Raw genomic sequence first — 25,668 nt, 5'->3', positions numbered from 1 at the left:
AGAATACCTTGTGAGTGTGGGAAATGCTACATCGGACAGATGGGACACACCATTATGGAACGCTGCAAGGAACATCAACGCAGCATAAGACTATATTACCCCGATAAGTCTGCAGTAGCCCAACACAGCCTAGAAACTGGTCACAAGATAGATTTCAGCACCACCACCATCTTGGACAAGACATCAGGTTACTGGGACTTGGTTATCAAGGAAGCCATCGAAATCCAGCTAGATGGCAATCATTTCAACAGAGACGGGGTCTACAGCTGAGTACAGCATGGAAACCTGCCATCAATATGCTTCAACCACCAGCACATGGCAGACAGTCAGGACCAGCAAGTAGCTTCTGATTGCCCACCGCTTCCACCAACCAGAATGCGCCTGGCGGTCGAGACTAGGAACTAGCTCCTGATTGGCCCGCAGTAGAAAGCCCTACTATTGCATATATACCGGCTAGACATGGTCCCACATCACTTCATTCCCTGAAGAAGATGGCAGAGCTAGCCATCGAAAGCTTGAAAGCAAATCTCCAACTCACCTGGCTGAGAACCCGAAAAGAGTTATTCTACAAGTTTCTTATTATTCTGACCTGACATTGCACTGTACAGAGTCCTTACAGCCCTGACTTGATGTTGTACAGTGTAAAGTCCCTATTTTCTACATTATACATTACAAAGTTCTTACAATCAAGACATGTCCTGTATGTTTCGAACTGATGTTTTTGCATAAGCTACTTTCCTGATTTGCTGTTACACATTGTAGCATCTATGATCTATTTATCTAACTAAACTAAAGAAAAAATAAATAGTTTACATTGGATTCCTTCCCATCCTGATATAAAGGGAAATGAAACGACAGACTTTTTTTCCTGAAAGATGATCGAAATCTTGCAACCACCTAATAATGAACTTACATTTTATTCTGTAAAACAATTCAGATCTGATAAGATAAGGTTACCATACGTCCCCTTTCCCGGGTACAGTCCCCGACTTTTACTTTTTGTCCTCTTTGACACGTATACACACACAGCATATTGGATACGTCTACCGAGTCAGATGTTGAAGTTGAATAGGGATTTGACCAACATGGCGCAGTGAAAGCAAGCAGAAATAAACCAAGGCTGGATCTGATTTAGTATACAGAATGATTCACGAGGATTTACCGCCACTTACGAAGCTTATTTCCGAAGACATTCTGAGCAAAAAATGTCATGTAAACATTTGTTCTAATCTCAGTATTTTCAAAGTTACACTAATTTGATATTGTTTGTAAAAAACCTTTTTTCATTAGTTTTAAGGGTAAAAGAATATTACAAATAGAGCAGTGGCCATATAGTATAGAACTGGCATTGCACCATGCACTTTCCTTACAGTCCTGACTTGGAGGTGTGCTATGTAATGTCCTGACTTTGCATTGCACCATACATTGTCCCTACAGTCCTCACTTGGAGTTGTGCTGTGTAAGGTTCTTACTCTCCTGACTTGGTATTGCAGGTCAGCTGCATCTGCTACAGCTATCCAGCAGCATCAGTACCATCAGGCAGGGAGCAAAGGCAAAGTATTGCGCAGTGGCAACATCGCTGCAGTGGAGCCATACCACCATGTACCAGTGAGCACTGACACCGAGAAGCCTGCCGCGCCAAGCCGACCTGCCGCTGGAGATGCCATCACTCACATCAGCAAAGAAGGTCAGTCTACAAACTAGATAACTAGTCAGAGATGAGTGTGAGTATGACAGGATTGCAGGATCACACACTTTGCTGCAAGAATCCGTCAAGTGTGATTTATGGTTACGTCTCTTCAGTTGAAGACTTGCCTGCTTCACTTATTTGCGTCAAAAAGAGACATGTCCGACTGATTCTTGCTCTGAGATCTTCCCACTAGATGGAAGACAAATGAATATTATTTTCCTACAATATATATTTCAATACCAATTTTAACTACAGCTTTAGTCCCCTAAGATCAGATACCTGTATGAAGTGTAACACATTACAGAATATTCATATTTGGAAATATATATGTAATATAGCATTGATTAACCACTCAGTGTGAACTCGCCTGAGACTGAAATAAGCAGCGGCGTATGCTGAACCTGGAGTTTGGGTGTTCTGTTAAAAATATATAGTTGGTCTATCTCGCACAATTATTATAGGCTTAAGTGAAATATTGGGTCAACATTAACTGCCATTTTTAATATATAATTTAGTATTATTTATAAATAATAACTATGGGGCGGATGTTGATGACCTAAAAATCTACTTAAAATGATCATTAAAATGCCCTTAAACTAAAGGAAAAATGACATAAAATTACAAGAAAATGACATTTAAATATTATTCAAAGTACTTGCACCACAACTTCTTAAAAATTAATCACCTTGTTTCAATGACTGCCCTGCAAATGCCGGAGAAAGGAGGCAACTACAAATAACGTTATTCAAAATTGCATTATTTATGATCAAACAATAACCATGGCCAGCATAACCTGTTTGAAGTTCCACAACCCGCTAACTATTCTACAATTTCATATTGTGAAATAGAAAAATGTCTAGTGTATTCTTCGCTTTTTGTTTTACATTGTTGCATTAAATTCGGAAGTGGCGGGGTAGGTCTACCCTTATTCACTCTATGTAATTTATCTCCTAGTGGGCGAGAAGAGAATGACTTTTGCAAAAGATATTTTACAGTGTACATTTCCAAGTGCTATTATCATTAAATAAGTAATTTAAATTGTTCACCTGCGCTGGCACACAACTATGAACCCTAGTAAAACCTAAACACAGTAAATTCACTCGCACAAACAGTAAACATACATGTCAAACACAATATTTTGTAACGCTATTGACAAGTTGAGCTGCCTGTATACAGGACGACCTGCGAGCTTGAGAGAAGCGAGTATCCCCACCACGCCACCTTGCACGCAGATAATTATAGCTGTAACTCTCAGCAGGGGATGTTCTTTTGTACGGACAGGACAACCAGACCAGAACTCATCCCACTTCGTCAGGCAGAGCGTACGTTATAAAACGAAACCCGTTCTGGGGATGGTGTGCACATTCAACCAGCAGGCATTTAAAATATTTAAATGGTGCGCGGCAAACGAGTGGGGATTAGCTCATAGGAAAAACCCAGCACCACGGGGGAAAGCGTAAATGATCGTACTGTATATCAAACATATTGTAGCGAATAGTTGTTGTTTTCTAATGCCAGGCATTTGACAATAAAGTCATTTGACCTCTTGCACTCCAATATTTTTCAAAGATATTATCATGGTCAGCCACTGAAGCACAGATTTTGAGGTGTTCCGAATCCATTTCTTGGTTTGAGTTGCACAGTGGGCAGTTAGGGGACTGATATATTCCAATTCTATGCAGGTGTTTGGCCAAACAGTCATGGCCTGTTGCCAATCTAAATGCAGCTACAGACGATTTTTGTGGTAAATCGAGAATTAACTGTGGATTTTGATGCAGAGAGTTCCATTTTTTCCCTTGAGATTGTGTTATCAAATTTTGTTTGTTGAAGTCTATGTATGTAGATTTAATAAATCTCTTCACAGAGTAATACGTAGATTTAGTAACAGGTCTGTAAGTAGCAGTGCTGCCCTTCTTTGCTAAAGCATCCGCATTCTCGTTTCCCAGGATTCCACCACAATGGGATGGTATCCATTGGAATACAATTCTTTTATTGAGTGATAATAATTGAGAGAGCATCTTATTTATATCTGCTGTTTGAGATGAAGGTGTGTGTTTAGAGACTATTGATAGAATAGCTGCTTTGGAGTCTGACAATATAACTGCATTCTTAAATTTATTGATGTGGCATAGAAGATTCCTGAGACTTTCACTTATTGCAGTGATTTCTCCATCAAAACTTGTTGTTTCATATCCAAGAGATCTATAAAGTGAGAAGAGACAGCACGTAACACCTGCACTGGCACCTTGTTCTCTGGAGATCAAGGATCCGTCAGTGTATAAATGAAGCCAGTTTTGTGGAAGGTACCTAATATTAATTGTCTCTAAAGACAATTGTTTCAGTATTTCAGTGTTTACTTCTGATTTCAGTATTTCTTCTGTTAAATTTAGATTATATTCCAAATTTAATAGAGTTAAAGGGTTTGGTTTAATTTGTAGGTTTTCTTTTAAATTCGGGATATTGATTTTCTGTTTTAATTCTTGAACAATGGATATGAAACTTTTTTGAGTTTTCAATCTACAGAGAGGACTGTATGAATGCCAATTGTTTCCTGGTAATCTGATAAGTTTTTCATATTGAATCAGTGCTTTTTCTTCTATTGTCATTTTGATGCTGTTAATATTAGTGAGGAATCTCATAGAATCTCTTGGAGTTGTAGCAAATAGTACTTTTATATATCAAACATAGTATGGCATAGGAGACACATTTCTAAGGAAAACATGCATTGTGTGTTTTTATCCAAAAAAAATCCATTGACTGGGCAGGCACAGTGTCCTATTACTTAGGGACATGCTGACAACCTATGATGATGCGACCTCTGACTCTTTCCGTTGTACTTGCAGGGTCATATCACAGTAAACATATCCATGGGTCACAACCCGACGGCACGGACCACAAGCAGGATGACCTGCATGCCACCACGACGACAACGGGGATCGGTGTGGTGAAGTCCAAGGAGAAGGACGACCAGTACCTGCCCGAGTTCGGGGGCAGCAAGTCGGACCCCAAGTACCAGACGTTGCCTTACAACACCAAGTTCACGGTCAACTTCGTGTCGCAGAGCAAACCCCTGCCAAGCACGGACGACGCCAACGAGAAGAACAACAACAACAATAATATCAACAACATCATCAACAACAACAATAACAACAACAATAACAATAACAACCCACAGCAGCACCTGATGACAGTGCACAGCACCCCCATTCCAGTAGGCAAGGGGCTGGCAACCCCACTGAGCACCGCAGACCAATCCAACACATATCAGCAGCAGCCGGCAGCCAGCAAGGTGCTAGGCCACCTCGCCCCCAGGCAAGTACCTAGCTAGTAGCTACAACACACATCAGTAGAGCCCGAAAGTTCAGGAATTTATTTAGGAATATGTATCATAAGAACTTTCTTATGTTAAATTTTAACTTACCTTGTTAACATGTTTCGACCTATTTTCGGTCATCTTCGGAATTGGTCGTTGTTGGTCTTGGCGCCTCTTGTTTCCTGTGTGGGTGTGTTCGTAGTGTAGAGTCAAAGAGTGTATGTGTTTTGAAATTGAGTTGTGTGTTGAGAATATCATTAGGGTGTGTTTTCATGTGTCTGTATATTTCATATTGTTCTAGTGTGTTGAGCTTCTGGCTTTTTGGTTGGATGTGCAGTATTTCCATGTCTGTGTTGATGTCTCTGTAGGTGTGGTTGGCATTTTTTATGTGTTCTGCATATGTGGAGGTGTTTTGTAATTTTGTTACAATTGTTATAACGTTGTGTTGTAATTACAAAACACCTCCACATATGCAGGTTAATATTAAAAATGTTAATGAAAATAAAATGACGTCCCTGTACATTACGAAACTTAAAAAAAATATGTTTCATACCTAATATTTTTTTTTTAATATAACGTAAAGTCTAAATAAAATATTTGGTTGCAGAGAAATGTTACTTTATGTATTGGTAACACATGTTCAAAGTTTTAGGTTCATTTGTTTAGCAGATTTTTAGAAAAAGGTACATCATTTTGAATTTCTATAATGAAAAATTTGAAAAATGGAAACTATTGTTCATAAAATTTAGAAAAAAAATTGAATGTAAAGAAAACCCTGTTTTAAACTAATATTTCAATAAATGTCCTAGACATCACAATAACAAAAGTAGGCAACAAACACACATTCAAAGTATACAGAAAACCAACAACAACAACAACACATACACAACACATCCAACCAACCAACACAACACAAACAAGCTGCATTCCGAACAATGGTACACAGACTACTCAATATACCAAAGAGCAAACATGACTACAAAGAAGAGCTAAACACAATCAAATGCATAGCACAAGAAAACGGATACAACCCCAACATAATAGACAACATAATACGAAAGACAAAACATGACACACAAAAAACATAAGAATACAACGCAAACACAAGAACACAAAAAATACATCACACTAATATACGAAAACAAAAACACACACAAGATTGCAACCTCATTCAAGAAATTAAATTACAACATCGCATACAGAACAAATAATACTCTACAAAAACATCTCACCACACAAACAACACAAACAAACAAATACAACCACACAGGCGTATACAAACTCAAATGTAACACCTGCAACAACTTCTACATAGGACAGACAGGCAGATCATTTCAAACACGTTACACAGCCATAACAAAATTATAAAACACTTCCACATATGCAGAACACATCATAAATGCTAACCACACTACAGAGACATCAACACAGACATGGAAATACTGCACATCCAACCAAAAAGCCAGAAGCTCAACACACTAGAATAATGTGAAATATACAGACACACGAAAACACACCCCAACGATATTCTCAACACACAACTCAATTTCAAAACACACACATTCTTTGACTCTACACTACGAACGCACCCACACAGAAAACAAGAGACGCCAAGACCAACAACGACCATTTCCGAAGATGACCGAAAATAGGTCGAAACATGTTAACAAGGTACGTTAAAATTTAACACAAGAAAGTTCTTATCATACATATTCCGAAGTGATACAGTGTTGAAAGTTGTGTAATCAAGATGTAGAATTTATTTAGGTTGAAACAGGCACTTAAGGTACTCATGTACCCTTGATTTTTAATATTCCTTTAAAAATTTGATTTTTTTATGTCGTCTGAAAGCTTGAACTTTGTAGTTTTCAAAAATATATCAGTTTTGTCTCTATGGTGTAAGGTTAATCAATTAGCTGAGTTTTTATTGACCGGAAGCACCCTTTAAACCGGAAGTGCAGTTCTGCAAGTGTCAATTCATCACATTCTGTCAATTTTATATAGCCTATTTTTGCTTCATAACAATTCGAATTTGGCGGTAGAGTTTGACTGTATTATTTTTCATAGTCAGGAAGCTGTGTGTTTGGATTTACAATTTTTCATACCCTCAGCATTTAGATGATTTTTCTTCATATTCAGTTTTACAGCATTTTACAACACTGTTAACACAAAGTCCACTTAGATTTGAGACATTTTCATCATTCTTGCACCAAAATGAAGCTGATTAACGTAGCTAAGTGCCAAACTACAAACAGTTTCCTACTGCTTAGAAAGTTAATTTTTTTACTCCAAGATATCAAATTTGTATTTAAAAAAAAAAAACTGACATTTTTCTTTAATGGTATAAAATTGGAAAAAAAAATTTTCACAACCTCTTGTGTATTCTTTTAGGAGTAAGACTGTGGAAGAAATTTTGTTCTGACATAAAAACCATGTGCCAAGGACTAAAAGAAACAAATTTCAGTTCTTGGTTTAAAAATTGCCACCCCTGCTCCCCCTCCAAATATTTGAGGAGTTTATTTTGTATGAATAGCCTTAATTTTGGGTCAAGTAATCAGGGAAAGAAGAGTTTTTAAAAATTGGATTAAAATTGCAAATTTTGCTCCAAAGAGTCGATAAGTGCGATATCTTAAAATTCAGGAAATGGGCAGTAAAATAATCGAAATAGGCATTTGGAAATTACGAAACTAGACAGTAAATTCATCGAAGTATTAATTTAATATACATACATACATACATACATACATACATACATACATACATACATACATACATACATACACACATACATACATACATACATACATACATAAGTGTTCTGCCCGAGGGCAGGTCTTTCACTGCAAACCCAGCATTCTCCAGTATTTCCTATTTTCTGCCTGCCTCTTAATCTTTGTGTATGATCCATATAAATATTAATGTCGTCTATCATCTGATATCTTCTTCTGGAGCCACCGGCGTGGCTCAGTCGGTTAAGGCGCTTGCCTACCGGTCTGAAGTTGCGTTCAGGCGCGGGTTCGATCCCCGCTTGGGCTGATTACTTGGTTGGGTTTTTTCCGAGGTTTTCCCCAACCGTAAGGTGAATGCCAGGTAATCTATGGCGAATCCTCGGCCTCATTTCGCCAAATACCATCTCGCTATCACCAATCTCATTGACGCTAAATAACCTCGCAGTTGATACAGCGTCGTTAAATAACCAAATAAAATAAAATCTTCTTCTGCCCCGAACTCTTCTCCCATTCATAATTTAATATATGGTAGTTAATACATCTCTGTATCATATCACATTTCAGTACTTTTACTTTTGTTGGTTACAACCCACAAAAAGATGTTTTTCTGTAGGTCTCAGCTGTTACAGTCAGTCGCCTATCAGAGAGAACGTTTATCAGCATGGAAAAACGTCGTTCTGCTTTCTCTGAAGTGACTCGGGCAGTACTTAAAACATGCTAGTGTGGATGAACTCATCAGTATAGTCCATTTTATATCATGGGGTGCAGTTCAGTGGCTCCTTTGAACACCCACTTACAGATTTATAACTTCCTACACACCTCTGACCAGTCCATCCTGTCCCCTCGTCCCAACATTGCACAGTTGCCACAATCCTGGCGACCCTCAAAATGAGAGGATTCGTGGCCATCATCCCCAACTGGATGCCACGTGTTTTGAAGAAGAGAATATAATATCACGAGCTGACCGCTCAATGAATACTACAGAATACACTCTCAGTGATACTCTAGTGCTAACTGACTGGATTCTTGGAATTCGGAAAAGATGTGGTAACTCTGCCTCCACATGGATTTGACGGCAGCTTGTCAATTCTTCTGAATGAGGGTTGTGATTGGTTACTAACAGGAGAAGACAAGATTTCCGTCACAATAAGAAAGACATTTATTTATGACAACCAATTAGTAGGGGGCAGTAGAAGGTCTGTCAGCAAAGTCCTTTCTATGAAACTGCACTCCATGAAATAAAATGGACTATAACAATAGAAATTTCACCTTTCAGAACTTCACGAATGTATCTAAGTTTCTCTAGGTCTCCATTAGCACACATCACACGTTTACACTTTTCACTAACAGCCAACACTTTGGCTCCTGGTGCTTCCAGTAATAACTTACAGTATGTCCGATGGTAACCATGATGACGCTAGTGTGTCACCTATTCTCTCCAACTTCTCCTATTCACGATTCCTCCCAGTACATTACTGGGTTATGTAGCATTGATGGAATTGGTTATAGCTAGATGGTATTTAATGAGATGAGGACGAAGATTCGCCGTATATTACCTGACATTCGCCTTACAGTTGTGGAAAACCTCTGAAAAAAATTATTAAAGATGTTATTAATTGGTCCAACAGAATGATATCTGTTATAGTGACAATTAATATTTGAGGAGAAAAATTCGCTCCTGCTCCAGGGATCGAACGCGGTAAATTCGTCTAGCTAGCAGTGCATGATTCTGTACAGATTGCTGTGCACTTTACTGCGGAATCCCGGCCATTAGTCACTCAGCTGAGTGCGCTCCTTGTATAATGGCAGTTGACTTGAATATAAACGTCAATGTATATGCCCAACTTGGAGTCAGGCCACAAAAGGTAAACACTGTAGGACGAGAGTTCGATCTGGTGATGTGGATTGAATTCGGCGTAGCTCAGTGGTCAGAGCACTTGGTACATAGAACTAAGGACCCGGGTTCGATCCCCGGCGCCGCCGGAGCGAATTTTTCTCCTCAAATATTAATTCTCTGAAAAAAACCTAACCAGGTAATAAGTTCAAGCGGGAATCGAACCCATGCCCGAGTGCAGCTCCAGATCAGAAAGCAAGTCCCTCTGCTGACTGAGCTACACCAGTGGCTTTGTTGTGTACTATCCTGCAGAATGAAGATAAATATCATAGGTCCTTCAATAACTGTCTATTTTTAACCTAATGCGTAGTACAAATAATCACATTAGGTTATACACATAAAACACATATACGACTAGCGCTTTCGCTATTAAGATAGCATCTTCAGGTCTGGTTAGCATATTATGAAGCTTTTTACATAAAGACCAGTGGCGTAGCGTCAGTGTAAGCTAAAAAGCTTAGCTTCCCCAGTTAATAATGATTTCATAATAAACCTGCAGTTTATGGAGAAAATTATTTATTAATTTTAATAGAATTTATATTTACGCGTTAAATATTGTGATGCGGCAGCTCAGGATGATTTGTGATGCAGCAGTAAACAAGAAGCCTGCACACACCAGCTTCCAAGCAGACTGGTTTCTTCTGTGTAATCCACCCCGCAGATTTCGCATCCCTATATAACTAAACTACCCTAGTCGCAAGGTTCGCAAGAAGCTAGCTTTAACATTTAAAATAAGTAGTTTCCGAGTTATCCCTTTTCGTCAGTTATGTTCAGTTGAAGTGTTAGTGTGCATTGTGGCTGATATAATAAATAATGAGTGAAATAACAGTTCCTGACACTAATTTACTTGAATTTTTTAGGACAATTGTATTATCAAGACTGACTTACGAACAAAAGTGTGATTTAAAAAACAAATGACCGACTCCCTTGCTGTCAATGAAGGACACAACCAAAAGACAGATGCATACTTACGTAATGATACTAATATTGTGATTTCTCTAAGTATGACAGGGAGTGAGCTAATGTTATACGTATACGTGTCTATTTGTTAAGAGATATGTGTAAACCGTGAAATCATATTTTACTGCGTACCATTTGAGGTCATGTCTTGTTGATGTTACTTACGATGTTCCAACCAATCTTCGACTGCTGACTTGAAATTGACTACTATTTATTTTAAGACTGTATTTTTGTAATACGTTTTCTCATATTGCATGAAAGACAACTTTAGTTAGCTTTCCCTGCTCAAAATTTCATGCTACACCACTGATAAAGACATAGATGGAATGCAACATAATGAAATGTAATAAAGTACACGACGTGAAAAAAATTACAATGTTGAGATAACTGTGCAAACAAAAGACAAAGTAAAATAATGACTTGAGAAACAGGCAAATGGTTGTAATAATTCAAACCTCTATAAAGTCTAGATATTAAATTATAAAGACTATGTCATTTTATAATTTGTTATAGTTTTTATAATTTTTTATCAGAGCAAGGGGGGTGCGGATAGGGTGCGAGATTTAAAAATGGGGTGCGAGCTGTAAAAATGTGGTACATAAAAAATCCAAAATGTTCTTTCATGCACTTGCGCGCATACTATACATCTGTTTATTATTATTATTATTATTATTATTATTATTATTATTATTATTATTATTATTATCAGTGGCGGCTCGTCGGTATTGAATTAAGGGGGGCTGCATACAAAAATAAACCAAGCAACTTACTTTATTTAAAGATTAGTTCCATATGCCTTATCTTGTAAGTTGTGTTTAAATGAGACAGGCTCATGTTAGTAGATTTACTGTTATTTAAATGAATCCTGCGGACAAAATTCCGGCACACCGGCGACGCTGATATAACCCCTGCAGTTGCTAGTGTCGTTAAATCAACCATAATTTCATTTTTTATATGCAGATTTGAACCTTACAAATATCTAAATGGCGATGTTGTAGTTGGTTGTATAATATAATATATACATGATACATCAATAAATGAAAAAAATAACTGAGCCAGAAATTGAATTCAGGATATTCAAGAGTACGCATCAGGGCACTTGCCTCATTTGGTTTGAAAACATTCTAGCAATGGCTCCTTCTTCTATGAACAACATTTACTGTTCTTATTTTAAATCCATCTTGTTGCCCCAGCTGATGGAATTGTCTTTGAAACACATTAATCTAATACAGACTGTGTGGAGATCGAGAGAAGAAAGCAGGGATACTGGATAAATTACCAAAAAATATGCGAGCCTTTGTATTTTGTTTAGCGGCTCTTTCCATTATGAGATTCAACTGATGGGCACTTAATTTCACATTTCTCCTGAATTGTTAAGGTACTGAACTGAATAGACTGTAAATATTGTACAGAATTAAACATTGTCGCACTTGTTATACTCACAACATTAAAGAAAATGTATTTAAAACTGCGCGCTACTGACAAACTGCTGCAAATTTTGCAGCGCCTGGAAACTCTGGATTCACGGCAAGGGGCAGCAGGGGGAGGGGTAAAACTAACGCTCAAAGCATCCGAGACGAGACTGGCAGCTCCAGGGGAGGAAGTGGCTTGACCCTGTAGTCCTTGTCTCTGGTTTCGCTCTGGCAACACCAGGGGAGGAAGTGACTTCACTAACGATTGCGTGCATGTCATTGAGAGCGAAATTTAAAAAAAAAATTCGAGCCGCTGAACAGAGACTGCATAATAAATGTATTTCACAACATAAAACGAGAAAAGAGCCACAAATGTCTGGGGGTGCTGCAGCTCCGCAGCCCCTCTTCGAAAGCCGCTCCTGATTATTATTATTATTATTATTATTATTATTATTATTATTATTATTATTATTATTATTATTATTATTATTATTATTATTGCTCATCACATCCATTACGATACACTATGGGACGTAGTTTTTTCACATCCAAGAAATTGTTTGTTTGTTTTTGTTCTTCAAAATAATCTATGCCTAATATTTTGTTAATAAATTGCCCTTTGGGGTGCGGAAGGGGGTGCTCCGATTTTTATGGGGTGCTTGCGCACCCTTTCGCACCCCCCTAGCGACGTCCCTGCTGAAGATGCTATCTTAATAGCGAAAGCTCTCGTCGTATATATGTTTTTTATGTGTATAACCTAATGTAATTTTTTGTACTACGCATTAGGTTAAAAATAGACAGTTATTGAAGGACCTATGATATTTATCTTCATTTGAGGTACGATCACACGTCGCTACTTTTGCAGCGATGCAGTACAAAAAACTGCGCAACTCTTGTACTGCGACGTGTGAACAACGGTGCAACCCGAAAAGTAGCGGCTGCCGAACCTGCTGCCCGCTACTTTTCCATGCTGCGCGCAGCTTAAAAGTAGCGACGTGTGAACAGGGTTCTCAGGGTTGCAGCCGCAGCATTTTTGATATCGGTTTTGTTGAAACTTTTGCTGCGGTTGCGACCAGTGTTACCACCCAAATGTGCCAATGATACTTTTATTGTTTGGATGTATTTCAATGTTAGATGTGATGAAAATAAATTATTTGTAACAGTTATTAAATACACAACACAGTCTGAGCATAATTGCTGACGATATAATTCATTTTTTAAATTTTCCGTAGCGTAGTTCCAAACAGGAGGGTTGCCAACATTGATTACGTGAATATACTGTTGGTTATCATTTAAGTATATAGGCGTTTTTAAAAGCTTTATAGTAAAAATAATGTCAATTTCTGAATACTAGATACGACAGAAAAGCAAATAATAGATAAGGAAGCTTTCGCATGAGTTTCTTAATAATGGGAACATAACCACAAAATGTATATTGAGAAGTCAACACGGAGATGGAAACCTGCAGCATGACTGCGGCTGCAAAAGTAGCGCCTTGTGTGTGAACAGACTCGCAACCTCCAGTTGCAACTTTTGCTGCACTCGGGTTGCGCAGCACGAAAAGTAGCGTGCAGCACGCTACTTTTGGCTTACGTGTGAACACGACACGCAACTTTTGCAGCTGCAGTACAAAAGTTGCGCAGCAAAAATAGCGACGTGTGACCGTACCTAACTTGTCGGACCAACATGCCTTTCAAATTTTATCCTGCAGAATGATAAAATGAAAAGAGAGAACACGATCCTCCTGCTCCCTTTGAATATTTTAGCTATCTCTGAATATTTGCATCTTGGATTCTTGCAGACCTTTCGGATCTTCAGTTGCTGCATACTCAAGTCCTTCTCTGGCCCGTGGGCAGCCTGTTGGAGGGACATCGTCGACGACATCCTCGACTTCGTCCCTGGCGACCAATAGCAGCGGCAGCACATCCGTGCAGAAGCCAGTGAGTAGCGTTGCACCGACGTCAGTGCAGCATCAGAAGCCGTCGCCCATCTACCAGACATCGTCCACCAAGATCCATCCAGTGCAGCCACAGACCCTGCGCGAGCTGTCGCCCCCGCAGAGCACCTCCACGCCTGTAAGCACGCCCGACGAGATTCGCACCAAGCCCGCGTTGCCACCGAAGCCAGCGCTGCCTGTGAAGCCGACACCCCCGCCTCGACAGACGCAGCACTGCACGCCTCCCACGGCGGATCCGGCTGCGAGCCCCGATCCAGAGCAGAGCGAGCCGCAGCAGCCTTGTCCCCCTCCTCCACCTCCGCCCACGTCCGAGCCTCCAGACGAGGCAGCACCACCTGGAGGCAGGCGCTTCGCGGGGGTGGGCGGCGAAGGAGCGCTCCCCATCAAGGCGCGGCCCCTGACCATCAAGAAGCAGCCTCCGTCCGAGCACCCCAAGCTGAAAGGCGGCGGCGTGCACGTGAGCATAAACCGCCGTATCGAGATGCCGCCCGCATTCCTGTTCCCCGAGACAGAGGCGCCGCCTGCAGACCTGGTGCCAGCAGCCGATACGCCGGCCACCCCGTGCGACGAGGTGGACCGAGCGGCACCAGATCCAGAGAAGGAGGAGCCGACAGACGAGCAGGAGGAGCACGTGCGCGTGGGGCGACGCACCAAGAAGGGCAACCTGAAGGCAGGACAGGCGTCCACTTCCGGCAAAGCGGCCAGCAGTTCGCGTCGCGTGAGCTTCGACCCGCTGGCTCTGCTGCTGGACGCCTCGCTGGAGGGTGAACTAGAGCTAGTACGCAAGACGGCTGGCCAGGTGAGCAACCCCAGTGCTGCCAACGACGAGGGCATCACCGCGCTGCACAACGCCATCTGCGCCGGGCACCTTGACATCGTCAAGTTCCTCGTCGAGTTTGGCTGCGACGTCAACGCGCAGGACAGTGATGGCTGGTGAGTTACACGGCTCCATTCTAGGAGAAGGTTTAATCCTCATTCCATGCAAGAAGATTCCGCATATCAACAAATACACGTGTTCGAAGCCGATCCTATTGATTGCAGGACTTCATAGCATCTAGAACACGATTCCAGTTAGTTCTCTGTCTGTAAACAAGGAAACTTGCTGTTTTTCTACACACGAAAAGGAAATACGATGGAAAAGGATTAAAGGCTGTGAAGGAGGATTGTGATTTGTAGCCAGGGACGAGCACTGATCATTGGCAATGAGACCTAATAACTAGGGCTGAAGAAAAGTATTGATATCAGGGTAGTATCTAATTTCTATGTACAGTAGAACCTCGATTATCCTTCACCCTATTAACCGATTGTCGGATTATCTGACTGTCTACTTCTCGCTCTTTTTTGCTTCAGAAATAAATAACTTATATGAAGTACTGTTTTGTACATCATATTAGTAGGTTCTAAACATTATGTTTTTGCTAGAGAGTGTTACTACAAGCCTTTATCATTACACAGCATTGTGTACTGTTCGAATTGCCGTTCTATAATATAACTTGTATATAAAAAGTCTTCCACGGTTGTTAACAGAAAACATGTGCTAAATATCGAAAAAATATGGAAATAATTGAATGGTTTGAGAAAGAGAAACTGTGGCTCATCTCGCATCAGAATATGAGATTGGAGTTACAACTGTGCGATTTAATAAAAAGAAAACAAGGATAAAGTGTAAAAAGGTATGTAAATCTACAACATGAAACCTCCTTTATGCCTATCTTTCTTGAGACAATCATTACAAAGGGCTTCCTTGCTCCTTAAAAACCCATCGTTGACAACCAGACTTAAATTAGTGAACTTGTGATCCACTAACTAGCGAGTTAAATGCAAGACCACGGAGGAGATTACAAAATCTTCCATGGTACTGATTATCCGATTTTTTCGAACAACCGTTCTATCCATCCCCTTCATTATCACGGATAATACAGGTTCTACTGTACATTGTTTACAAAATGCGTCCCATTGCTGGATGTCTCTACTGTCTGTAAGGAGCAGAGAAATTGAACCTCCGACTGTCCTCAATAGTAGACCTGCTTGAGTGACGTGAAGTTGTATCAGAATGCTGAAACAAAAATCCCACAAAGAACAGATAATAAGGTGATTGAATTCAGAACACAGGAGAAATGTGTTTGACTTAATTGATAAGAATGATATTTTTGTAAATGTAATATTTATTCCAAGTTAATTAATTTGAAACGTAAGTAATGTTGTAAATGTAAATTCTATTATGAGTTCATTCATATGGTGCGGACTGTACAAGCAGCCGCTCCTGTAACTAGTTGTGCTTTTTTTCAGCCATAATGATAACATAACAAGGAGGTTGTGAAATTTATATATGGCTGCACCACAACTCTCAACATAACCCAAACATGGTGATGGGTACAGTGATCAGTCACTCCGTTTCTGTATGCTCTTTAGGGTTGGGTTGTTAGGGTTTTCTTTGTTGAAGAAAATACGGAAAACTAAGGATCGATCAAATTTCACATAGAAAATTGACAAATTATTCCGTTCAGTTACTAAAAAATAACTTCATTCTACACTTCAGCAGCAAGGCTTAAATTAAGACTATTTTGAGACAGATTTTGTCTCGCTTAATAGTATAATTAGACCACAGTTTGCAGCTCTGATTTGATTAGATGTATCGTGGTCCATTTCGAACATCTGTCCAATTACTGTTCATGAGATAAAACACCCTCTTTGTATGAGCATTACTGCTTGATAAGCTTACAACAAAACTGGCCAGTTTTACCAAATTTATAACATTAACATGGTTTGATTTTAAACGGGTAAGCATTTAAACTCATTTTTGGCAAACATTACCTTCTACAAGGACTGCACATTTTAATGCCTAACTTGAACAACAAAATTCATCTTATAAACAATCATCATTCACAGCAAAATCAAATGTTTAGAATAAAAATGGTTATATTATGCAAAAATAAGAGAGAAAAATGCTCGAAGAGAAGAATAATATGGTAGTCAGGATTCTGTTAAAAATTAGGGGCAAATTCAGGAGATCCCGGGAAATATGGGAGGGTTGGCAACCCTAATGCTCGTACTCTGCAGAACACGGTATCAGTGCTGTGGTATTGGGAAACTGTTAAGCACCTGCCACCTGATAGTGTAGGCCATAATAGTTGAGCCAGCTGTAAGTAATTCAAGGCACAAACATCATAAGGGAAAAATCTTTACCAAGCAGTTCATTATTTGACGTTAGCACTTCATTATTATAAAAATCCCGCATACATACGATGCTTTATTTAGGTTCTTAGTTTAAAATAATTATGAATTACGTCCCGTCATCTGTCATTGTTCCAAATGCCTCATAGGTTCCATCAGAGATCGGGACTCAGAAGAATTTTGCATTATATGCGGAGTTTTCTTGTATGGAATGAAAATTAACTCTTATGATGCATTATAATGTATGTATGTATTTATTCACACTGCAAATGGGTAAATACCCAGTGGCAGTGAGAACTAATTACACTCAATAATTTCAATAATAATAAAATAATAATAGCAATATATAATAATATTAACAAGGAGCATCCTAAATTAAATGAATCACTTAATATAACATAATTAATTAAAGTAAATCTAATTTATATCTTAACCCTAAGTTAGAACTTAAAACCACGAGTATATATGATATATGTTCAAACTTGCATAAGTACCTTTCAGCACTACACTCATTTCGCTATCAATTCACTCACTGCACTGGAACTAAGACACATTTTACTGACACTATCCTGATTTCACTAACACTTCAAAAACATTTCTCTGTTCAAATACTTTGCACTACCACTGTAATCTATAGAACTTCACTGTCACAACACATTTCACAGACACAACACACTTCTTCACTGATAGAACATTTCAAATAACAAAACATCAATTACATCCTTATTATTCCGTAGAATTGTACTTACTATATTAACCTCAAATCGCTAGCTTAGACCCCATTACAAGCAATTTAGGACGTTCACTATAACTTACAGCCGTTCACTATAAGTCTATTTTTCTGCCACTATAGCTCTCAGAATTTACTTATAAGCTCACTGCACTTTCACTACAACACACTGCACAAACAATATAAATCACTGGAGATGATGCAAGGTATATCCTCATAGAATTTCTTTAGGTTGTCGCTTTGTGGGCAGAGTGTGCTAGAGAATACAAAAACAAAGGAAAGACAAGGAAAACAAAGGAAATACAAGAAAAACAAGGGAGAGGGTGTTGCTCTTGTATGTGATGGTCAATTCCCAAGTAACCCCACCCATATGCAGGGAGGAGAAGGACGGAGTTCTATGTTAAATATCATTGCTGAAAGACGTGAATTGTTAGAGTGTGCTGGGTTTGTTGTGCAGGACTCCACTCCACTGCGCGGCCTCGTGTAACAACCTGGCGATGGTGCGCTTCCTGGTGGAGCATGGTGCCTGCATCTTTGCCACCACGTTGTCCGACCACGAGACAGCGGCCGAGAAGTGCGAGGAGGACGAGGAGGGTTTTGACGGCTGCTCTGAGTACCTCTACAGTAAGTGACAACACATGGCTGCTTAACCTTGAAATATTTTTTGGTATCATAAATCCAGAGCACGTAATATCATGTGAATCAACTTCTGAAACTAAGGTTTTTAAATCTACACCACTTTTTCAAAGAACTGTACCCTTAGAAAATACATGCACAGCATGTGAACCAGTGGCGGTTCCTCGGGGGAGGGAAGGGAGGAACGTCCTCCTCACATTTTTTTTTTTTTCTTTTCAAATAAATACCAAATGAAATATACACCTTGAAATTCAAGGAAGATTCGATAACTTTTAAGTTCACAGCTATAAGAAAACCTCGGCTGATCGAGTTTTAAACGACGCGCACTCATGTGCTGCTAGAAAACTGTGAGAAGGATGCGAGATTGTTTGTGTGGAGGAAAGTCAATCCATTTTTCCTTTACTGCAGTTAACACACATAGACAACAGCGCACTAGCGGCCAGAGAAAGAAGCAGAGTTTTAAAGCAAGTAAATGAACGGATAGGGAGGAGATCCTCCTCTGAATCAGCGCATGGGCGGGAAATAGAAACCGACTGGTCGTGCAGCAAGCTCGCTACCGCTGCCATCTAACGATGCTGCATTCAACCAGACTATAACACGTCATCTAGGAGGAGACACAATAAAAACAGTTTTAACGCAAAGCTATGAAAGACACATTAACTTCATTTAAAATTATAAATCAAAATATATTATTCATTGCACTTTATATAGGCTATATTCATGGTTTGAAACTATCGTGAATATCTGAAAGTTGAAGTTGGATTTATATAAAACAAAGAGGAAGTAGTTCTAAGTTAGTATCGCAGATCTTTTTAGCGTCTGAAATTCACTTCCATTCATTGGCTACTAGACAGGACAACAGCCAAGTTGTCAGTTTTGTATAAATATATTTGAAATTGAAAATACTCCAAACTACATTATTTTTAACATAAAAAATTAATCGGCCACCGGCAGCTTTGAACAATAATGGTAGTATGACTTTACAAGAACTGACATTCTTCAAAAGCATGTGATACTGAACTTGTAAAATGTACATGTGGCAACACAGACCACGTGGGTGGGTGCAGTGTTCTCGCTTTCCTAACAGATTATTTCTCATTTCCATTTCCGTAAAGCGGTTCCGGTTACGAGTTAGTAGCTAGTCTCTTCCAACACGTGTGATGCTGTAGTGTGCGTGAAAAATGCTGCGAGATTGTGAATTTCCTTGTAATTGTTAATTTGTGCAATTATTCAACAATGAATGGAAGTGAAAACATATTATATTTAGGAAAATTTAGGAAACTCAATTTACAAAAACAGATTATTGCTATACAAAAGGGAAGGCCAACCCTAACACTAACTGGTCTTACATGTATGCATGTAGGCTAATTTGTAGCATGTTTTTCTCAAGGTGTCATTTTGCACATTTTCCTCCTCTTAAGAAATATGCAGGAGCCGCCACTGATGTGAACCCAGAGTTGTCAGCCGTCCTAGATTTCCCAGGTTTGTTCTGGATTTTAATGATGTATCCTATGTCCTGAATTGAGTTATATTTGCCCCAGAACGTCGATAATAGAAAAAATTCAATTCTTTGCTCATTTCAGTAAAATTAGTTTAAAATTCCTTATTCATTTTTTCAAGACCCTGCCCAACCTACATTTAGTGTCATTGTCAATGCTGCGTGGCGCATCCTATCAGATTGTATTGAAATAAAAACGACAGTGCTATAGTATGTATGATGTATAGCTACAATATCTCTATTCTTTCCTCTCTTTGAAAGCTGATTTATTATTGATAGAATTTAAACATTGTGTCATGCATTTTTTCTCTATTGATCAGGTTGTAATACGACTGTATTTTTTCAGAATTTATCAATAATTCAAAAGAAATTTCACAATCTATCAAAAATATCACAAAATTAAAAGTTTAGGCTCTATATCATCATCATCATCATCATCATCATCGTCATCATCATCATGAACTTTACAGACAAAGACGTCATTGAGTCTGTTTCTGTCTTTCTCAAGATAAATGTTCTTGATCAATCCAGCGCTGTTTAGGTCGTCCTGGGATCTCTACATCCTCTAGGCTGGTGTTTGAAAATCAGTTCTGGCTGCCATGTTGTTTCCATTCGTTGAACGTGTTGCAGAGGCGGCTCCTCAGGGCAGGCAGGGTAGGCTAAGCCTACCTCAACACATTTAGAAAAACCTAAAAGTGGATATTTATTAACTACCCCAACACATTTGGAAAACCTTATATAATTATATACTCTTGTCTAGGTGCTTAGAAATTCTTCAATTAACTATGAATGGGATTTTTTGAGGGTTAGTTGGACGTTGCTTACTACTGGCAGTTCGATTTATGCGACAAGAATACACTGGACAGATCACGATGGGTCAGAAGGTAGGCAGAAGCGAAGTTAGCCGACCTTCCACGTAACTTCAAAGCTGGCCCTGGAGTAAGCATTAAAAGAGATCGCTATTCTAAATGCTTTCTTAGCGCATGCGTTCTATGCTTAAGCCAGCGCGCTAGAAATCTGCCTGCCCTAACGAGAACCCACGAGCATTATCGAACACCTACGATTTGCGAAATTTCTGTTTGAAAGTTTCACGAGTTGGAACGTAGATTGTCACGAGTAGTATAACAGTTTGTAAACAGTGTGTTTTAAAAGATGTTTTTTTTTAACAGTGTATTTTAGAAAATGTGATTTTTGCAAGTAGGTACTGTATATTAGTGTTATGTATATTTGGTGATTTATAGTTAATGTAAGTGAGAACAATAATATTATATTATGACTGATATAATAAGTAAACTGTTACGTTGTCCGTTTTCGAGTCGTAATGACATTGAAAAGAGAAGTATTTTGGACAATGGACGACCCACTCCTGCATTCAGCTCTGTTGTTCATAAAGTCAATGCTAAAGGTGCAAGAAAATTTAATCCTTCATGGTATGAAAGACTACGAAATGGAAATATAAAGATTGGAGATTTATCCTTCGAAAAGGTGGAAAAATTCAAATATCTTGGAGCAACAGTAACAAATATAAATGATACTCGGGAGGAAATTAAACACAGAATAAATATGGGAAATGCCTGTTATTATTCGATTGAGAAGCTTTTGTCATCTAGTCTGCTGTCAAAAAATCTGAAAGTTAGAATTTATAAAACAGTTATATTACCGGTTGTTCTGTATGGTTGTGAAACTTGGACTCTCACTTTGAGAGAGGAACATAGGTTAAGGGTGTTTGAGAATAAAGTTCTTAGGAAAATATTTGGGGCTAAGAGGGATGAAGTTACAGGAGAATGGAGAAAGTTACATAATGCAGAACCACACGCATTGTATTCTTCACCTGACATAATTAGGAACATTAAATCCAGACGTTTGAAATGGGCAGGGCATGTAGCACGTATGGGCGAATCCAGAAATGCATATAGTGTGTTAGTTGGGAGGCCGGAGGAAAAAAGACATTTGGGGAGGTCGAGACTTAGATGGGAGGATAATATTAAAATGGATTTTAGGGAGGTGGGATATGATGATAGAGACTGGATTAATCTTGCACAGTGTATGGACCGATGGCGGGCTTACGTGAGGGCGGCAATGAACCTGCGGATTCTTTAAAAGCCATTTGTAAGTAAGTAAGTATGGTATGAAACACATAAATGGTTAACAGGAAGTGAAGTTAAAGCTAAGCTGTAGGTGGTCACGTTTGTTATTGTAATCTAAAGAAGGTACTTGGAATCAATTCATATTTGTAACTCGGTAAGTCTAAAGAGACTTGAAAAGAATTTGAATCCAATTTCGGAAATGTTGTCTGAACAACAAGGATTGCAAGACAACAGTATAACAATAAACTAGAAAAAACCGACAAATTATGAGACGGCTCATTGATGTAACAGTATTGTTATGTAAGCAAGAGTTAAGTTTTCGGGGAGGGGGGGGGGCATGATGAAAGCGAGCTGTCATTGAATCGCGGGAATTACATAAAAATGTTCTGTAAATTTTGCCTACCCTGGACATTTGACTACGAGCCGCCACTGACGTGTTGTAGCCATTGGAGTTGGTAATTGTTTATGTCTCCCAAGATATTTGAAACCTTTAACATTTCTCGTATATCTACATTTCTTTCTTTATCCAGTTTTGTGAGAGCTAATAGTGGGTGTAAAAACCTCATTTGAGCATCTTCTAGTTGTCTCTTATGTTTTACATTGAGAGTCCAAACTTCACTAGAATGTTTTAAAGATGCTTTTGTCGTGACATTATGTAATCGCAGTTTTGTTTCTGTCGTCATCCTGAATCTTGAATTGGTGACATGATCACTCTAGGCTAATCGTGGCAAAAATGTGACTCACGAGCACATTGTGGCTCGCAATGGTAGCTATGCATTTCTCCTGCTTCCTACCTCCTCCAACCCCCACCCTCTCACTCACTGGAGTCAAATTCTCTTCCATTTGTATTTTTCTCTGACCTGCGAGTGGCGTATCGTCGCAATGTCTCTCTCGAAACCATGTACCTCTACAAAAACGAAAGTTTCAGTAGGTTGGGAGAACGTATTTTTTTGCTGCCAATATGGTGAGAATATTAAATGTATGATTTGTTCACAAGTATTACTAGGAAAACGGTTGTATAACATAAAACGACCTTATACTACATGTCACTCATGAAACATTAAAAGGTTAAGTATTATTATTATTATTATTATTATTATTATTATTATTATTATTATCTCTGTACGTCGATACTTTTTCAGGAGATGTACAAATAATGCGGTTAGTTCACAGATTTACAATGTGATGTTAAATGAAAGCTAGATGTAAAGACTTGACAGATGTTGAACTTTTCAAATCTTTGCCAAAAAATAAATATCCGAAGCTTCATTCTTTTGCTTGCTTTGTTGAAGCCATGTTCGCTACAACTTACGTTTGTGAAAAATTATTTTCAACAATGAAAATAGTAAAAACGAAATTTAGATCACGACTGACAGACAAATACCTTCGTGATCAACTATGACTGGCAGTAAGTGACATAATTCCTGATTTTGATACTTTGTCGCAGAGACATTCTGAAGACAGTTAATTTTAGGTTGTGATATTGTTCATTTCTTTCTTCGTTACCCGTACTAAACATTAGTTTGTAGCCTTGTACTGTATAAAATTATATTTAAGTGCTTGACGTAAGAAAAATGAAAATCCGTTTATAAGTCTGACAGTTGCTTCACTTCCCCTTCGGGTGTCCGCCTCCCTCCATAGGTGCTATGCACGTTGCAGGTTACACAGTGGCTCGGCGCACGATCACATTTTCGCCACGGCTGCTCTAGGCCATCTTCATTTTCAGGAAACAAAATAATGCCATGTGCATAACATAATATTTATATTTCTTTGTTTCCTATAGCATAGCCTTTTCTGGTTTTGACTTTCTTAATTATTCCATTAATTATTGAATTAAACAATAAGAGAGTCACAGAGTTACACCATCTAGTTCCTTTTTCTAGTGGTATTTGATTGAAACGCGTTTTAACTCATGATGTTGTTGCAGGTGTGCAGGAGAAGCTGGGCATCCTGAACAGCGGCGTAGTGTACGCCGTCTATGATTACGAGGCTCACAACTCAGACGAGCTGAGCTTCAAAGAAGCCGACAAGCTGGTGGTACTGCGCAAGGGCGACGAGTGGGAGCGGGAGTGGTGGTGGTCACGCCTCAGCGACCAAGAGGGCTACGTCCCACGAAACCTGTTAGGGGTACGTCAAGGTTACACGTTCTTAGGAAGCTTTCCAGTAGAGCTGGGGACGGAGCGAGTAGGTCCGTTGAGTTACTCGGTTCCATCGGTTTATGTGCTTGGCAGCGGAGCACCGAAGTTACTCGGTTAACGTAGCCGTTACCGGTCAATTCAAACGTTCAAACAGAGTTCTCATGTTTTACTTAATTGTAGCAGACAACAACGTAGGTACTGTTGTATTTAAATATTTTCTGCTGCAGGACAAATTATTTCCTTATCCCCAAGGCGGGCTGAAAGGCCTCTATTATTGAAGAGGAGTTCATTCTATTATATGACCTGTCAAGTGGGCCTAATGAGCACTGAATCTGAACATATTACCACAGTCTACTATATACAGTCGCGAAGCTCAATATGTAGTAAAAATGCAAACATGGGTAGTTGCCCACCACTAGGATCGCTACTATCGCCTCTTCATCGCAGATCTCTCTCCTAGCAGCCGACAAAATATGTTACACTTTCGTTGTGTTCTTTTGGAAAAATTAACACCTTCCTTCCATTATTGAAATATTAAATGCATACAGTTAATTTATTATTTTAATGAATGCATATTAAATTCCACCATAAACTCGAAGATACCTGCAAGAAATAAGTTAATATAATTTTTGTTTGTGCAAAACGAACTGAAATTTACTATAATAGCGATAATTAACTGTGAAACCAATAAATATTAATTTGCATTTCTCTTTAAAACAATAATAATGGAAATATGAATTAATGGAGTAACTTACGTGTACCGGTACCTGTAGTGTAGGCTTACGTAGTTAACAAAGTGGGATGAGGTTAAGCAATAATAATCACACCAGAATTGGAAATAAAACGTGATCAATAAATTTTATTATAACAGACTTTTTCTACGTCTCTAGTAAAGCAACAAATAAAAATTACAACAAAATTAACAGCTATAATTAAAAACATATCCTTTGAAGAAAAAAGTAGGCCTAAGCAATAATAATCCCACCAGAATTGAAAATAAAACGTGATCAATAAATTTTATTAAAACAAACTTAATTTTTCTACGTCTTTAGTAAAATAACACATAAAAATAATAACAAAATTAATAGCTACAATTAAAAATATATCCTCTGAAAAAAAAAGTAGACCTAACCTTTATTTCTCTGGAAATTTAGCAGCCTAAGTGACAGAACTTTAACCGGTATCTAATGTCCTTTCGGTTAGACTGAAACATTTCATTGTGAAATTTAAGGATATAATGTATTCGAACAGTCACAAAGAACTTCAAATTAACAGTTTTGTTTCTGCACAGCATTCTTGTGGAAACCCAGGAACCTTTCTGAATCTTTCGGAAATCGGATAACTCTGACCTCTTTCTCTTACTGTTGCTACAATTTATAGCACTACAAACGTCTCCTCCTTGTCCCATATTATTATTCCAATTATTATATTTTAGCCATTAACATTTTCA

General features: G+C 38.8%; 1 protein-coding gene across 7 annotated transcripts in view; it reads left to right on the top strand.

Moving 5' to 3' along the window:
• ASPP (Ankyrin-repeat, SH3-domain, and Proline-rich-region containing Protein) overlaps positions 1-25,668 on the top strand; it is a 1,244,753-nt gene that overhangs the window by 1,217,515 nt on the left and 1,570 nt on the right. For all 7 annotated transcript variants that reach the window (XM_069815402.1, XM_069815409.1, XM_069815403.1 and 4 more), the window contains 5 exons: positions 1,494-1,687; positions 4,534-5,002; positions 13,800-14,888; positions 18,317-18,483; positions 24,008-24,207. In XM_069815402.1, coding sequence (XP_069671503.1) covers positions 1,494-1,687; positions 4,534-5,002; positions 13,800-14,888; positions 18,317-18,483; positions 24,008-24,207 — 2,119 coding nt within the window. The remainder of the gene's footprint in view (positions 1-1,493; positions 1,688-4,533; positions 5,003-13,799; positions 14,889-18,316; positions 18,484-24,007; positions 24,208-25,668) is intronic.

The sequence above is a fragment of the Periplaneta americana genome, chromosome 16 (genome assembly GCF_040183065.1).
Source record: "Periplaneta americana isolate PAMFEO1 chromosome 16, P.americana_PAMFEO1_priV1, whole genome shotgun sequence".
Classification (NCBI taxonomy): domain Eukaryota; kingdom Metazoa; phylum Arthropoda; class Insecta; order Blattodea; family Blattidae; genus Periplaneta; species Periplaneta americana.
Note: the sequence above shows the minus strand (reverse complement) of the source record. Positions and strands in the feature narration are given on the sequence as shown.